The sequence below is a fragment of the Trachurus japonicus genome, chromosome 24 (genome assembly GCF_045865225.1).
Source record: "Trachurus japonicus isolate A0001 chromosome 24, Traja_1.0".
In the NCBI taxonomy this organism is placed as follows: Eukaryota; Metazoa; Chordata; class Actinopteri; order Carangiformes; family Carangidae; genus Trachurus; species Trachurus japonicus.
The window spans coordinates 8,601,713-8,620,283 of record NC_140930.1 but is presented as its reverse complement, the minus strand read 5'-3'; the positions used below and the strand labels follow the sequence as shown (position 1 = coordinate 8,620,283).

Below are 18,571 nucleotides of genomic sequence, written 5' to 3'. Positions count from 1 at the left end.
CTCCTCCTCCTTCTCCTCTTTTTCTTCTTCCTACTGTTCTTGCAGATCATCCAGGACCGTGTGGACTCCCACGTGTCCAGAAACCGCTTGTTGTGGAATTCCCTCCCTGGTGGTCTCTATGCATTCCCCCAGTACTCCACTGACCCTGCCCAGTTCCCTTTTTATTATGCCATACTGGGTGAGTACTGGTCTGGCCTCATTAAAATTCTTCAGACTCGTTGACTTTGCAAATGCATGGGGAAAGAAAGTTTGATTTCATCGATAAACTCAACAATATCTCATTGTCCCGACTCCGCAGTAATAACTTCTCTTCTTCAGCGGCTGGTTTCACAGTCCAGTTTTCAGTTGTCTGTGGTTTGGCGAGTTCAGTTGATTTGGCTCATTTACCAGCACGGTCAGTGCCTGAAGCTGAACCAGTGGCTGTGACGCTCAGCTCATGGAGGCAGTTAGGGTACTTAAAGCCCTGGCACCGGATCTCCACTGTTTGCATCAAAAAATCCCACTGAGTCATAACTCTGTGGTAATTTATCTCTCTGGGATGATGCACATATTTCTAAATTCAACGTGACGTACACTTTCAGAGAACATTATCATCCGTGTCCATCACTTCTTGGGAACTTTATGAAATCTAAATATGAAATATAGAGACACACAGGCTAAATAAATGGGCTCAAGCTGTTGTCTCGGGCTAAATTACTCATCCACCAGAGCCTACAACTCATGGAAAGTGTAGCTCCTCAATTCAGATCATGTTAGATGGTGATAGACAGAGAGGAGAGGAAAGAAAAAAGATGATGTGAATATTTAAATTATCACTTCATTTAGTCTGGTAGATGCAGTGAGAGAAGAACAGGGAAGTCATGGAGAGAGTGTGGAGCTGACCTGAAGCAAATGGACACAGGTGGGATTCAAACCTGGGCCGAAGCTCTAGCAGGGTTTTCCCTGGGTGATTTTGGCCTTGGTTAAAATGTCTGTGTGTGCATGGGGCCCATTCAGATGTAGTGTCTTCTGCGTGCACAAACCTGTTTCTTTCAATGTAGGTGCGTGTCATGCACGCTCACCATCCAAAGCGACACCGCTAACAGCGCACATTTGTTGCAACGTGTCTTGAAAACAACTCTGTATCGTAGCGTTCTGTTATTATCTCATAGCGTGGTGAATGTGCAGGTCACAACTTGTCCACCAGAGCGTTTTGGAGTTGTTGGATTGTGTATTTGATGAGTTTGATGAGAGAAACCAAGAAATCCCATGAGCCTCCGTAGCGTAGCTCTGAGCAGCTCACGGCTCCGCTCCGCCGCTCTAAAAATAGCTTGCACCGACAATCAAAGGTAACGTACCTACTGCTATGACTATAGGGATTATGACAATGGGCCAATTTGCCAAAATGTTGAACTGTCCCTTTAATGTGAGTGGTGCTTTACTTTCAGTCCACATTGAATGAAAAAGATGAAAAGGTGTTTCCCTCCAACACCAGAAGCTGGATGTTAGCTGCACCAGTTTTTGTCATATTGTATCTAGATGGCATCGCTGGGTCTCTGCAGCACAGTATGTGACAACTAATATATGTGGTATGAGACTGCTGTGCTGTTGGTGCAAACAATACTGCAGACAAAGAGTGAGCAGACAGTGGCCTGGTGTATACAGTATATATAAATGTGTATGTGTGTGTGTAGATATGCATGCAGACAGGAGTGATTCTCAGTAGATTGAGGCTGTAACTCAGATCACTGTTTGTCTTTCTCTGAGGGATTGTGGACACGGGGGTTAGATGGGAGAAAGAAGAGGGGAGTGACGGAGGAATGGAAGGAGAGATGGAGCAGTTTGGTTTATGCCACAGCAGTAAATCACTATTTTAGCTGCTGCCAGCTCCAGTGCAGCTCTCGGGGAATAACTTGTTGTCAGGGCTGTGTGTATGACGGTCTCACTCTGCTACCTTCCCATAACTTTTGATGGCGAAGCATTTGCAACTTCTGCCTGCTGGTAGTTTGAAAAAAAAAAAAAAGTTTGACTTGCTGCTCAGACGCAGTGGCCTCAGGAGCTGTAAGGAAGTCCAGATTTGACGGCTACAGTTTCCAGCTTTTTTACTTTAGTTTGTGAAGAGTTGTACAGTTTATATGAACCAACAAAGAGGCCGCAGGCAAATGTTGTCTGTTCATGGATCGGTTTAGTTCGCTGAGGAGAGACTTCAGCCAAAGTTTTATAAAAATTCAAAATGAGATCTAAACAAACACTGACACTTCTTGACAAAATTGTGTGTTTGCCTGAGGAGGCAGGCGTGGTTTGTATTCTGTGTTGATATACTGAGGGTCCAAAAGTGTGTTTTGGGTGTGTGTACATCTCCTTGGTTTGGCACACACACACACACACACACATTTGCAGATATGTTGGCAGCCGTAGCGAGCTAGCCGCCCAACACGCCTCCCTTCAGCTGGCTTTAAAACTGCACAGACTCAAGACACAACGCCTGTGCATGAAGACTGAATGGAGCTGTACCCAGGACAAAGGAGCAGTAAACATGCGATCATTATCTCTGTCTCTAGATAATATACATCATTAGTATGTAAACATTCATGGTCACCACCTGGGGAAAGGATTATTGAGTTGAAAAGCAAACAAACGCAGCAGTTATCTAACTGGTGATACCAGTGGTCTGGAATAATCGACCCAAATACAGTGATAACGTTACATTTTTATCGACACATCAATAAAGCATTTTACATCTGGACTGTGCATGATTTAATGTAAAATTGAAATCTGATGGTCATCACAGAGAAAAGTCAAAGCTACTTCTGTAAGCAGCACAAATCAAAAAGTGGATCTTACTGAACACAGATAAGTGACACTGTATTTTTTTTCCTTAATTTTTTATCCTCAAATAAAATAATAGAGAAGGCAGGGAGAGAACCCTTTGTGTTGTGAGTCCAAAACTTAAACTAACATATTAGATAATCTCTTTTATGCCTTTGTTTAGACTTGAATTGACTTTTGGGTGTTAAAGTGAAAAATCACAGCTCGTACAGTAAATTTATATCATAATAAAACTCACCGAAGTTTACAGCCACTATTTATCATTTTAATTCTGGGTGATAAACTCACTTTTGGTTTTTAAAGTAGATCTCTGTGAAGTCATATGATTTGTGAAGCAGGTGGAAGCTGAGCCTAAAATTACAGGACTTTCAGAATAACAAAAATTAGGCTAGTGTCTCTCTCCATGGTGCTGAAACATGTTGATCTAGTCTCTCTCCATGGTGCTGAAACATGTTGATCTAGTCTCTCTCCATGGTGCTGAAACATAGTGTCTCTCTCCGTAGTGCTGAATCATGTGTAACTATAGTGTCTCTCTCTGTGGTGCTGAACCATCAAACACAATCTAATTTTACATGTCTCTCTCTATTAGTGTAGATTAGACTAAACACGGTTTGACTGTATATTGATAATCTTATGTGTAGGAGCCATAATTTATAGATGTAAAAAAAAAAAGAGATTGAGATTTAGATTGAATTTCGTTATTTGCTCATTTGTATTTTTGATCTACGTATGTGTTGTATATCTATAGTGCAGAGTTTAAGAGAGATTATTACGTCACCTACGGCATCAGTTGGACGTGAGAGCGATGATAGGGAGCATATAGTTTTTCTACCGAGTGAAAGAGTGATGGATGTAAATTGATTTTTCAAATTTTTGTTTTGAAACGGATACACCTCGTCATTCATTCCTGTAAGAAACCCTGCCTTTCATCCTCTCACGTGGCTTTGACACCACGAAGGAAAGCCACAACATTATGATTTTTTTAAGACTTCATATGTAAGATAATGACAAAGCCCAGGTTGAGAACATCAGTATTTCTTGTGCTTGTTGAGAAGTGTCAGTCTATATTACCTCCTTTACCTCATGTGTTTAATTGCCATCTGTTACCTACTGCTGGTATTGTCTACACTTATTATATGGTTAATCAAAAGGTTTGTCGAGTTACTGTAGTGCAGGACACGTGTCGCACACATACACACTGTACTGTATGTGCAGGGACATTTTGTGTTGCCTCCATGTGCAGTTTTTTTGGTGAAATTCATCAGAGGAAACCTCCTTCCTCCCAGTGAGATTGATATTGAAGGACTTGGAACAAAGCTTAATGTTTCATTCATTTCCACTTATTTGCTCCAGAGCAGCAGATTCTTTGCTGTTTCTCTGACAGGATAAATGTCTCTTCTTTCCTGATCTTCTTTCCGCTGTGTGTGTCTGCCACTTGTTTGAAGAATCAGCAGGTCCTTGTCTCGTACAATACCTTTTTAAAGACGCCAACAGATGCAACAGAGCGAAAGGAAATAAGAGGCTGACAATCATCTGTACACAGTCACAAAAAATACAGGAAGTTGTCCACTCGTCGTTCTGAAAAACGATGAATAAAATACTTCTCAGACACTTACAGACAAATGCTGCCCTGATTTCTCCTCACAGGCACTTGAAGACCCATTCACATCTTGATTAATGTGAGTTAAACGGCTCTAGTATGACGGGCCGCTGGACTGATGATCGACATCTGACCTCAAATACTGTGAGGGTGGGAACAACGGCAGTGAGGTTAAATGTTAACTGGAGATTAAAACCCACACGGTCAATCTGATATGATGAAACCCACTGGCAAAAAAAAAAGTATTTATAGGAATCTACAGCAGGTCCAGGCTCACCTTCACAGTTGCATTGTGGGAAGTGCGGTGTTAGTGAAGTAGTAACACAGACACAACCTGGTTCTAATTGGTGCAACAGGAATAAAAGTCCATGTAATTTAATAAGAATTAAGGCGTTTAAGCTCTTTTCATGAAGACGCCATGAAAAACAGAGGAGCTTAGACTGTTTCTTTGTTACTATTTATTACTATTTCTGACCACAAGTTATTTCATTTGGTTACTTACTTTCTTCCCTAAAGTTATGAAGAAGGGCATTCTGGGAAATCCTAATCTGACCAAGGAGTAGTGTACAGTAGTAGTGTGTAGTGTTAGTTGTTGACAGCGTAATTTTTTTTAATACTTTGAATGTGATGGTTGTATTATGATCATATCTTATTATTTTAATGTAACAACTTCCTGTGTGTGGGGCGGGAATTTCTTGGTTTCCCTCATCAAACTCATCAAATACACAATCCAACAACTCCAAAACGCTCTGGTGGACAAGTTGTGACCTGCACATTCACCACGCTATGAGATAATAACACAACGTTACCAGACAGAGTTGTTTTCAAAAAACAGCCCCCGGTGGGAATGTGCATCAGCTGTTTTGCATGAATTTACCCCGTTTTGGAGTTGTTGGATTGTGTATTTGATGAGTTTGATGAGGGAAACCAAGAAATCCCATTAGCCTCCGTAGCGTAGCTCTGAGCAGCTCACGGCTTGGTTTCGCCGTTCTCAAAACAGCTTACATCGACAATGAACCTATACTCCTAAAACTACAGGGATTATGGCGATGGACCAATTTGCCAAAATGTTGAACTATCTCTTTAACATGTGGCTGCTGTCATTGATGTGTGATTGAGTGATCAGGTGTCGTCCATGCTTTCATTCTGTGTGCAGATATGGTTTTTTTGGGGTTTTTTTTTTGTTCTGTTCATACTAGCACAGTGTTTGAAGTTTTATGTTGATTTGTCAGTGTCTATTTTAGATGTTTGATTGTTGCTATGGTGATGTGAGTCCAGAGCTGAGGCTTATAAAGAGGCTAAAGGCTTATAAAGAGTTCAAGTAAAACGTTGAAAGCCCAGTACTTCTGTAGTTTGGTTTATAAACCTCGGTCTCCACCAGGTGAACACAGCCGTTGATGCTACAGTTATTTTCTTGCTAGCGAGTGTTTAAGAAAAGAAGTTCCTCCTTCTTCCTTTGTGATGAAACCTTGTGGCGTTTTATACGTTCCTTCTCTAATCTCACCATTAACATGCGCCCTGCAACCTGATTATCATGAGAAAACAGATTAATAGTCTAATTAAAGTGTTTACACAGTTCACAGTTACCAGATATCCTCTCCTGCCCAGTCTCCTGAGTTTACATGGTGTGTTTGATAATCAGATTATTATAGTCGCTTTTTTCTCTTTGTCTGATCTTTTTTGGATCTTTTCTTTCATCTAAATGCAGCGATTGCGCACTAATCACATTATTCCCATACTGATCATGAACAAAATGATATTTACAGTATTTACATCCGGTTTTCCACAGTCGGAGCGTCGCTGTTATCTGATGGTATAGTCGTACTAATAGCCTGCTTGCAAACACACACTCAACACAATGCTGAATGTGTCATGTAACATTTGCATTACGTGATCTTATTACCAGCTCTTTATATCTGAATAGATTTATTTATTATGAGGATAGAAAATGCATTTCTAAAAAGCCAGTGCTCCATAATATTGATACATTTCTCTGGCATACACCGCCTCTGGGGGTGAAGCACCTCCTCAGCTCCATTTATCCGCTGCACTGTACGCCGGCTGGGACTCATTTATCGAAGGTGGTAATTTAAAGTTCGGTTCTGCTTCCCGACTTCTCGTTTTGCCCTGTTTTGTTTTCCTCAATAAAATTGCAATGAAGTAACTAACAAGAGCTGGTTTGTTTGTGAGCTTGTAGAAAATAGGATTACTCATTAGAGGGAATAAATCAGCAGCACTCGTCCATTCACTAAAAGAGACACTCAAAGGAAAGCGTTCACTCTTGGATTAGATATGTTTACTCATGTTCAGTCATGTGGACACGGGGCTAGATGTGCTGTCAGAAAGATGGATGATTGGTGCCGCACGGAGCACTGTGTGTCCACTTAACCGTGATGGAGCTTTATGGGGAGCTACATCTGCACAAATCTGTGTTAAGAAACGCAAATACACTTTACCCATGACAACTGTTTCTGTAATGTGTGTGTGTGTGTGTCTATGTGTGTGTCTGTGTGCGTTCAGGTAAGAGCCCGTCGCAGCAGTTCACAGCTGTGATCCATACGGTTACTCCTCTGCAATCCCAGATCTCCCCTGTGGTGAAGCTCATCATCGCTGTAGCCAAGTCCAAGTTCTGTGCACAGGTGAGAAGTGTTTCTCTACTTTACTGAGAGAAAAGAGAAAAATTGTACCAAAAAAAAAAGTAGCAGGAAGAAAAGAGACCAGTTAAAAATCCAAATGTCAATATTTTAAAGAAGAAATTTGTCATTTATATGGTTCCTCTCCTGCTTCTTCTTCTCCCATGCATCTATTTCTTCCATATTCCTTCTTCTTTCTTTGTCATGAAACAATTTGAGCCTTCAAGTAATAAAAATTGAGGCCAGTCTTCTCTTACAACAATGTTACAACAGTATTCAAGAATACAGAATAAATCATGGTTATTTATTATGAATATGAATCATTTTCAAGTGTTTTATTTATTTATTTATTAAAAGTCTTGAAATAGTGAGCGCCAGAGTGATTGATATATCAATATTTTATACTGTATATCAATCGCTCTGGTGGGCACTATATTCAGGAATATATACGGTAGGAATGACCATCATCTTTACTACTACTACTTATAACATAAATTATAATACTTATAATAATAACAATCATTGAGCTCCGTTTTTCCGAGAAATGAAAGGACACAGGTGAAACACGACATCCATAGGTCAAGGTAACCGACAATGAACAGCGGCTCAATGGAAGAAGAAGCACTAACACAATACAAAGCTTTTATTATGACAGTAGTGCAGTGAAGACTTCTTATAAATACTATACTATAACTATCCTACACTCTTAAAACAGACTGAATGACTGATGCTGTATTCAGCTGTTCCCAAGCCAACTGACTTTGTGATGATTACACCATAAAGATGTCAGGGGCAGCGACAGCACAAATGTCAAGATGTGTTTTTATAGTAAAGAATCACTGACAATTAGTTATTGTTCAGCGACTCAATTCGTAGAGCAGAAAAACTCTGAATGTGATGCGATGCAGAAACTTAAATACATCAGGTTGGGTTGATGCTTGTATAATATTTTCCGACTTCCTGTGCTCCCTTCTCTCATGCAGATTGTGGTTTTATGGAACTGCGACAAGCCTTTACCTCCCAGGAACAAGTGGCCCTCCACCAGCGTGCCTCTCACTGTCATTGAAGGACAGACCAAGGTAATAGCTGCTGGCTCTCTGCATCCCCCTGTGTATTAAAAGATTCTTACTTATCAGCGAAGGCATTTATCTCTCCACGGTGATAAAGTCTTGCTCAAAGGTACTTTGGCAGCAGATTTTATTGGCGCCCTGTGTCAGAAATTAAATTATCAACCTTTTGGCCTCGAGCTGTTTTCTATAGAAGACACAAGAAAGGAGGGAGCCTTAATGTAAAAATAAAAAAATAAAAAAGAGATGTTCAAAGACACGTTTAGTCGGAAAATCTAACAGCGCCAAGGTTAAATACCAGTTATTGACATCCTGTTATTTCCTGGATAATGTGGCCAAAATGTGCCTCCATGCTACTGATATGAAAATGCTCCAATTCCGAATTCATGAACTGGATGAACTCTTTTTGTCCCTGTTATTATTTTTTGCAGGATAAAATGGCAGCTCAGCTGAACATTTGAACAAATGGCTCAATCAGACCTCCGTCCCAAAATAGCAGCAGATTAGCTCAGTGATGACGGTGTTATGTCTGAGAGGTCATTTCATTATGTCTGATAACCACTCAGACATGAAACTAGTAGAGGGATATGCTCAGTATGATGATTTTATCACAACTTTTTTCACACTAAATATGTTGAATTTATTATGAAACATATTCACAAAGTCTTAAAATATTCTTTTTTTAAAAAACAGCAGATCAAAAAAAAAAGATATGTGATGAAGGGTAATGTGATGAACATTGTGAAATGTTCTCACATAGACGGTAATTTAAAATGTTGTATGTAAATTGTTGTTTTTCTATTGCTTTTACTCTTGATGATGAATCTTATAATCAACAATAAAAAGCAGTAAATACTGAAAAACTGATCTGATACAGATGTGTCACAACATGATTAGAGGTCCTGTAGTTGTCTGAGATTGTTTCTCAGCTGTGCAGAAAAAGGCTCTGACAGCAGACGTCTTATCGCCCTGCAGCCTTCAGCTTTGAGCTGAAGCTGGAGATGCCTGCCGAGGATTCAGTCACAAGTTAAACTTTGCGGGAATCAGAAAATCTTCAAATTATAAAACCCTCTGCGTCCCCAGTGACAGGCTCATCTCAAGCTAAACTGATCCTGTGAAGTGCAGCTGGGCTCAGGGAGGAGCTCCGCATCGTTCAGAGCTTCACTTGGTGATAAATGAGTCAGGAAATTAAGCAAATAACCCTGAGAATACCAGATGTTCTGAGCCCTGTACGTTGTCATTATATTATAACCTGCAGAAAAACAAGAGTGGACCCTGATTAAAGCTCATCAGGCCTGAAACACACCAGGTTTAACTTCTCAAACAAAAATTATTTTGCTTTGTGTTCTTATAAATTAGCTCCTGGCAGTGTTGCAATGTTGGTCTGCTCACAAGTGTCCTGGTTTTGGTTTTTAAAATGCAATGCTGCAAACACAGTTGAAATCACATCGCCAACATTTTGCTGATATAATGACAAGAGTTCAATTTGAACAAGTTCTCCTCCCAATCTATTTACTAACAAATCTGCTTTGTAGATCAGTTTATCAGTCATGTTGATTCGTAGTGTTATTTCACACACACAATTCTGAGGTTTTCTTGAAGTTTAAAAACTCACTTCATTTATCTCAGAATTAGGAGTTTGTGCTGCAAACAGAAACACAAAACTATTTAAAAAGAAACTAGTTGACATTTCCCCCAACTCTGTTCAGTTACTGGTGTCACACCTGTCAGGGTGGGAAAATCACACCTTTTTTTCTCCAAATCAGCCTGAACAGAGGTTAAATGGTTAAAAGTGTGTGAAAACACCTGTGTGGGAGGCCGGAGCTTCTAAAATATGGAGGTAGAACAGTAACACTAATTTTCAGTTTCGCCGTTGGAAACAAAAGTTTCACTGAAAACACTTGAAGCACTTGTATGGGATACATTATGTTTAGGTCTCTTTAAGCTGAATGTCAGGGCCGTAACCAGGACCATGGAAACACTGAGGCTATTGTGTGAGCACAACAACATGAAACATTATGTTGGTATTGATTTGAGTTATAGAAAACTGCATGAATCTTTTCATTCTTCGAAGTTGGTTAGCATGTGACAAACAGCAGAAATGATGTTATCTCCTGTGAAACACTGGAAACACGTTGGTTTTCCCAGAGTACACTGGGAGTTACTGAAATGTAAAAACTGATGGAGACACTAATCAACACCAAGACGGAAACATGTCAGTGTATTTTACCAGTGTTGTGAGGTACTGCATCTCTCTGTAAACTATAAAGTTTAAGGGAGTTGACAACTTTGACAGGAAGCTAATGTTATCTGTTTAGCAAAGGGATGCCAAAAAAATGCTAGCTAGCTCTTCAATACAGTTCAGACGGTACCACTTAAATAAAACTCCCCTTATGAAGGATTTATTAATGGCTAAACACTTTTTAAATTAATTCTAAGATGTCATAATATATTAGATAAAAAGGACAACAATTACCTGTTGCTTGCCAAATATGCCACATGCATCTGTACTGTTAAGCCTCATATCTCATCTCATTATTAGCAATTAACCTGATTGTAAGTCACTATGTAATATGTATTTACTTAATCTTGCCAAATAGCGAGTCTGCACCCATAGCCTACATATAAACTGTGTTATAACTTGTTTATAACTGTTTATGCGTGATTCACAAATAGTTTACTATTGTATTAATAATCTATTTATAAACCTTTATAAAAAAAAGACTCTTATTGTGAAGTGGTACTGTTGACGTCAGTATTTTTAGGTCCTGGCTGCAGTGAAACAAAATTATCATCACAAACTCACCGAGATGTGACCTGTCTGTCAAACTGTTCCTGCACACAACAAGTAGTCTATATTACAATCAGCTGATTGGCTATGTGTGGTTGTACACATGAAACTATGGCAGGTCAATAATTCAATATAACGTTAAGTCACTACTTTCTCTCCATATCATGTTCCACATCTGTACAAAATAACACTGGAACAATAGAATACAGTGCAGACCGGCCTATAAAGAGACAATGATGAAGTAGTATCATACAGTGTATTAGATAATGTCACTTCCTGTCTTAATTAAATCCTAATACAGTGCTGGTTCCAGTTCAGATTGAGTCTTGGCGGTGAGATCGACGAGGCCAGATGAGTTCTGATTGTTGGTTATCAGAGTCGAGCCAAGAGTGTGACTTTCCTGAGATTGTTCTGATTTACAGTATTAGAGGTTAATATTCTGCTCTCACAGACACAGACACACACACAGACAAAGCCGCAACTTCGAAGTGATATTTCATAAAAGAGAGGAAATTGTCTCATGTTTTTAATTTGACTCATTTTCACATCAATTTGAACAATACGGCTCCATCCCAGAAATACACTCCATCACTTTCTCCCCGGCTGGCAGCCTCTCTCCATCTCTCTCTGTCGTCTAATTGCTTTTGTTTGTTTTCATGTAAATGTTTCCCCCCCTCTCCCCTTCAAACACAGGAACAATGTTTCCACTGGTGACAATAAACCACATCTCAGAGGTAATATACATGTGTCCATATGTGTGTGTGTGTGTGTCAGTACTGAGCAGCGCCCATGGTCGTATAATTAGTCGTGTGGTATATTGTCGTGCGGCCCCGACAGATGCTCTTCAGTGTATTTCCCTCCGACCGCTCCCTGTGTTTGTTGTCACTGTAATAACAAAAGACACACACATAAACACACAAACACAAAGTTTGTCATTTGCCTCAGTGGAGCAGTAATTTGCTGTTGGTTATGAGTGTATCTACTCTGTAACTCTGAGTGGAGACACTTCATCAGCTTCGACTCGCTCTCGCTTTCCAGAACCTGAACCTCTGTGATGTCTTTGTGTTCACTGCCTCTGTTGACTATTTTGAATATTCTACTTTCTTTTTCTCCACAAGCCTTCAACAAGGAAATAAGTTTGTTTTTCATGTATTAAAAGAACATGGTCAGTTAAAAGAGGTGCTGCCTGTTGGTAAGAGGCCAAAATATAAAAACAATTCAAAGGAATCAAACTGAAATGAATAAAATTGAACTTAATTCAAGTTAATTGAATTCAATCGAACTGAATTATTTTGAATTTAACTGTATCTAATCTAATGTTATTGCTTTATCTAGTCCAATCTCATTGAATAGAATCCTAATTAAACTGATCTAAACTAAACTGAATTGAATTGAATTGAATCAAACAGAATCATATTGAATTGAAAGTCTCCTGTGTTTTTGTCGTTCAACTCGATTGATACAGTAGAGTCCCAGTTCAACTTTTTTATGCAGATCAAAAATGTATTTACTTACATTTTTACATTACATTAACCTCATAGTTCTCTTTACTTGGATCAGCTCGTTTGTGGAAAAAAAATATTAAGAAGACAATTCATTAAGAGTGAGAACAATCAGCATCAATGAGGTATAAATATTACATCTTCCCTGTTGCTCTCATTTTCAGGTCGGAGCTGCAGGTTTTGAAAAATGAATCAGACTCTTAATCAAACTTAATTAATGTTAATGCTCAATAATTTAGTGGATCTCAGCTCTAAACTCTATCTCTGAGCTTATTTACACTTTCTATTTAGATGAAAATGAAAGTTAATAATACGTGTTTGGATTCTAATAAAATTACATGAAAAATCTTATTAAAATGAAATCAGACAATATTAGTCGCTCAAAGCATTTGAACAAAATGTTTCTCTGATTAGAATAAGTTAAAATATTCCTTCAGGATTTATTAAAAATTATGATAAATATCAGCCAAATTATTAAAAAGAACAGTTCAATCTGACTCTTAGCTTGGTCCTGCTGTAATGAAGGTCCCGCTGACTCAGCATTTATGACTCACTCATCAATATTATCAAAGGTCTGATCCATGGACTCACCACTAATGTGTTCACTATTTCCTCCGCTTCATCAATCACCTTTCAATGTTGTTGTGTCTTGCCACCACACCCTCAATTATATATTGATAAGTTAATCTTCAGCATCGATCCTCACTCCTTAACTATGCATTTAAATTATACCAAAGGAGCATAAACGTCACAGGGTCAAAGGTCAAGTAGGACCCTATTGAAATCTCATTGAGCTGAGGTTCAGGGCAACTGACTCACAGCATAACCGTTGTCCTACAACCACCCTTACTTAAAAAAAATTAAATAGACAAAAAGACTGTCCTTAGGCTATAATAAGTCAAAAGACGAAAAGAAAAATTGTATTTATTATTTTCAGTCATGCAGAACTGATGTCTGTTTTGTTTAATCATAGAAATAAAAATGAATTATGTTATAATTACTCTCTTTGTTATAATACTATAACATATATAACATATTTGCAACATTGTTCATATGTATTCAGTGCCTTGTAAGGTCATTTTAAGGCGTCTGACTCTTTAGCTGTCAACACACTTTCTTCAGCTAAAAAAGTCTAAAACTACAATTTACAATTGTGCAATTTTATTTCAAATCCATTTTCCCAAAGAATTTATTTAAATTTATTTTTCAAAGATGATGTTTAGCAGTTTTTTCTTCATTACGAAATTGTAATACTGATGAAGTATACTGTATACAAGACTTTCTGCATATTTAAAAATCAGTAAAATCAGACATAAATAAACTGGTCTGAACTTGTGATGGAGACCTGCTAAAGGCTGAACATCTTTGAAGTGCCAGTATAACATTTCTCTCCCCAATAATGACAAGTGAAATGTCCATCAAGAGAGAAAGTGTCTGGCCATACTTTTAGTGGTGCTGTAGATTGCCATGTGACCTTTGACCTTTGATTGTAATTTAGAAACAGGTCTGTCTGTGACACAAAGAAAGACCAGATATCTCCCCTTGAATTAGCAGGAGTCATAGCAAATATAAAGAGAGTAAATGGGTGGAAGACGAGCAGCGAAGATAAGGTTCAGACCATTGAACCGCCACAGATCTCGGTGGGATCTAATCTCTGTCCAGAGGCAGAAAAACATTGAAACCAGCCAGAGGGCGGAGGGGGGTAAGGTTGGAGTTGGTGGTGTTGGGGGGTGGCAGTGGGGGGGGTTCAATGACAGACAGGTAGAGACAGACTTGAGCCAATATGAGGTGTTCAAGGCCAGTACCTTTACTGACATTTACTCAAAGTGCCAAAGGGCAATATTTTAAATCTGTATCAAAGCGCCTTTCAGTTTGATCATTTTGAAGGCAAAATATATTTTTATAAGTGGCAAAGCATCTGACACAGCATTTAATCCATCATCGGGCATCATTATTCTATCAAAACCAGGGGAAAAATATTGCACTGGATGGATAGTTTTAATTTCAAAATGGATGTGATGTGAATCAATGTTGACAAGTCATAATAAACAAGAGTCTACAGGCAATGAGAGCAGCTCTGAGAGGCTCAGCACAGAGGCACAGCACCGCTTTGCGCCGATGCAAATGAACGTCTGCAGCACACTTCAGGGAAATCCATCCAATAGTTATTGAGAGGTTTCACGGCTGTCAGCCCAAGGATGGTGCTGAGGGGAACGTCAGATGATCGCTAAAGACATAAGGACACGTCTTCTGGGAACCGTGAACATCTGTGGAACGATTTGTGCCAATCTGAAGTCAAAACGTGGCCCCATAGATACCTGTACCAAATTTAGGGTGAAAATTCGGGTCGAGTTATTTTGGTTTGGATCATTGACTGTATAAAGATGGACGATGTGACAGTTCACAACATCTGGCTGCAGTATAGGTCATTAGCTTTTCCCTTAGGATGGGCTCTGTCATTAGAGGTTGTCGTTGTGCTAAAGCGTGTCACTGGTCAGGTGATCATCGCCAGGGCCGTTGCTAGGAATTCTGGGCCCCCTGAAAGAATACTAAAGTGGGCCCCCTAACCCCCTGACTTTTCCACTTTTTTTTTCTTAGGCTACGTATGTATTATCATTTTTTATTTAGCCTATACTTTGTCTATGGATATTCTCATTCATCCAGGTCATCGTTCTTTTCTGGGCGAATTGAATCGTAGGCAACTGGACTTGTATTTGTCTGGGAAGACGTTTCGCCTCTTATCCAAGGGGCTTCATCAGTTCGTACGCAACGCAATGCAAAAAAAAAAAAAAAAATTTGCCTACTTTGTTTTGATGCTAATGCAGCATTACTATGAGTATTAGTCAGGGTCTTATGCAGAACTAGAGAGTGCATTTCCTGAAGGAAATACGGGTGAATGCTGAAAGCTGCTGAATGCTGAAAGCAGAATAATTCATCATACAAAGATTAGACTAATGGTTTTTTTGGGGGCCCTACTGGGCGCTGGGCCCCTAGAATTATCATCACCTTTCTCCCCCAACAGCCCTGATCATCGCTCTGACGAGTTTGGTTTCAATCAGCTGTTCGATGCATTGATTTAGGAGTGAGATGTCATGCAAAAATGTACAAAACAATCTCAACTCAAGTGTCACTGACTTGCTGGTCGCCCATTCTTGGTCGGTTGCTCAGCTGTGTTGATGCCGGTAACTCCTGGAACTTCTCATCCATTTTGACTCGACAGATAATTCTTGACCTTGGGAACAGCTCAACATCTTGGAGACAAACTCAATCTTAATGAGCAGATGAAGACCATAACATAGAGCTGAAAGTTCTGACACAAGGGAATTGGACATCTGTTTGTCAGCTCTGGTTCCAGATGGCGAGAATGGGTCGCCAGGTTCAACCACAGCTAGAGATCTGGACCAAGTTACATTAGTTTTAAGTTTGAAGCTTACTACAGAGCACCAATGCAATGACATAAATGGCATAAACAGCCATTGGTCTAATATATAAATAAACCAATATATTGATGAAATGCAAACACATTTGTTAAAATCTTAATAAAAGATTAAAGAAAAGGAAAGAAAAGAAAATTAACAACAAGGAATCCATCACAAATGTTAAAAAATATGATTAATTGGGCGTTTGTTCCTTCAGTCTCCTGCAAATCTTTGATATTTTAAATGTATTACCTTCAGACCATTAGCGAGGGATGAACTCCACTGATGATTAAGAATGTGGCTAATTTACTATAACCAATTACATTGTGATGGTGGTTTTCAAACGAAAGCCGAGAAACTATTACATACACCGTCCTGACTGAACTAATTACGTTCCTGCTGATTATGGAGCATCCATCCGAAAAAGTAGAAGAAAAAAGAAACACTCTCTGCCAAGAGTTGTCACTTGAAGCGGTGATGTACGCCAGCTTTTATGTGCCTCTCTCAAACCATCGGAAGAATTTAGGGGATTTGCGTTCAATTTCGTTTTGATGTTACGCTTAATTTCTTGATGAATTTTGCACTCAGCATCCGTTGGCTCATTAAGCCGAGATGGAAGCAGGCATTAACCTTGCAGATATTTGTGGTATTACTTCGGAAAATAAGCTTCTTAATGTTACCCCTGGGGGGATGGATTCAATCAACTTTATTTCAGATAGTGAATCTAAATTAAGCGTCACTGGTGTGACTGGTGTGGTAAACATGGGGCGTAATTCAAATATGATGTGAAATCTTAGATGGAATAATTGACCAAAGCTGAGAAAAAGAAAATTAATAATGACTCTTACGTTGTGTGTTTCACTTGCACCAGTAGAGATTTAAATATCTGTATGGGCAGAGCCTTCTCCGTTGCTGCCCCCTCCCTCTGGAACTCACTCCCCAAACCCTTCTGCACCCGCACACACCTACAACATTCAAGACCATGCTCAAAACTCACCTTATTAAATGAGCTTTTAATGTATAATTTTGTGTTTTATACTGTTTTATTGCTGTTTTTAATTTTTATCTCACTTTCACTCTGCTGTATCTTGTGATTTTTAAAGTGAAAAGTGTCTTTGAGCATTTGTAAAAGTGCTAACAAATAAAATGTGTTATTATTATTACATGTAACATGAACTGTTATTCTAGCTAAGCGGTGAAAATGTCAAGGTCTGACCTCGACAACATAGATAGGATGAATCTTAAGTGCTTTTTCCGTGTGCTGAAGGTTTATCCACAATTGTGCCTTTCATGTTTGATCATTGTACATTTGCAGTGTTGACATTTGCAGCATCAGCTCTCAAACTAGCCTGGTGACATTGTATAAACAATATTTTTTGCAATATTTTTATAGTCAAGTTAAGCAAGTTTTGAGCTGCTAGACACAAAAATGGCCACTTCCACATTATTCTTCTGTTCATCTCAACTGCCTTTAAAGGGGAACTATGCAAGTCCGGTCACTTTTTTTAGTCTTTACGGAGCTCCCCCTACACTTTCGGAGTGCATATTTTCACTGTCGTAAAAACCCACAGCTAACCCTTTTTTCAACATAGCCGGCGAGAAGGAAATGGAGCAATGTCTAACAAGAGATTACGGATTACTGTACGTCGTAGTGCTGTAAAGCAGCAGTCCATGTTTCTCACTAGACGAGATCTGGGACACCAGGTCGGAGGCAATGATCTTGCAAGGTTGGTTTTCAGCCAAGAGACAGGAGGTGGAAATCAAAGAGCCTCCATTCTCCCCCCACAAGTCATTTAACCATCACAATTACTCCGAAGATGTTAAATTAAGGTAAAAAAAAACCTCTTGCATAGTTCCTCTTTAATCCCAGAGTAAATGAGGCGAAATTAAGTTCCTAATGCAGTTAGTGCACAAATTTTCCTTTCCAAACTGCAGCTGAGTTTTATGGCAGGCTGAGCTGAGCGCATCAGTCTGAAGTCTGACGATCAAGTCCATGAGAAACAGAAAGAGATCACAACAAAGCAGGAAGCTCAGTGCATAATGTGACTGTCTCACTTCCCTTGAATCACTTTTGTCCCTGTTTGAATGTATTTCATGGAGGTGGTGCTTTGAAAACTGTTTCCACTTGGCCCAGATCTTTTTCTTTTTTCTTTTTTCTTTTTACACCTACTCTGCACAAACAGTTAAATAATTCACACTTTAATCACAAGTCAATATCATCAGCAGCCCTCTTTAGGCTAATGGATCAAGGTCTACTAGACTTTCTGTTAGGCACTGAATTGATAAAGACTCACACAAAACCTATTAAGTCAGCAGCTTGATTGATAGAGGCACAGCAGGGAGTAAACAAGCACATTTTCTCATTGGCTGTTTATTTTGCCAAGATTTTTTTTTTCATACCTCTGGACCCGCTCTGTAACCTTTAAATGTTTATTGAAGTAGTTTCCTGAAAACATGTTTGTGTAAAAGTTTATCCTGTGATGGAGAAAGAGCAGGTGACTCATTCAAGGGGTTAAATGTATTGACAAATTATTACCAATAATACCCGTCTGTCTCTCTTCCTTACAGATGATGAGCGGTCGTTTTTTCCCCCACGACGTCATTACCACCGATGCTGTTCTCAGTCTGGATGAAGACTCGGTTCTATCGACCAATGAGGTGAGTCGCTGACAGCTTATCAAGCGGTTGGCGCGACGCTGGCGTCTTTGCGAGCTGGTGAACTGAGACGCTGATTCTTTATCTACACAGTGA

General features: G+C 39.3%; 1 protein-coding gene across 1 annotated transcript in view; it reads left to right on the top strand.

Moving 5' to 3' along the window:
- LOC146961325 (exostosin-1) overlaps positions 1 to 18,571 on the top strand; it is a 264,970-nt gene that overhangs the window by 226,261 nt on the left and 20,138 nt on the right. The window contains exons 6-9 of the mRNA XM_085770694.1: positions 46 to 178; positions 6,929 to 7,047; positions 8,025 to 8,120; positions 18,389 to 18,478. Of these exons, the coding sequence (XP_085626820.1) occupies positions 46 to 178; positions 6,929 to 7,047; positions 8,025 to 8,120; positions 18,389 to 18,478 (438 nt within the window). The remainder of the gene's footprint in view (positions 1 to 45; positions 179 to 6,928; positions 7,048 to 8,024; positions 8,121 to 18,388; positions 18,479 to 18,571) is intronic.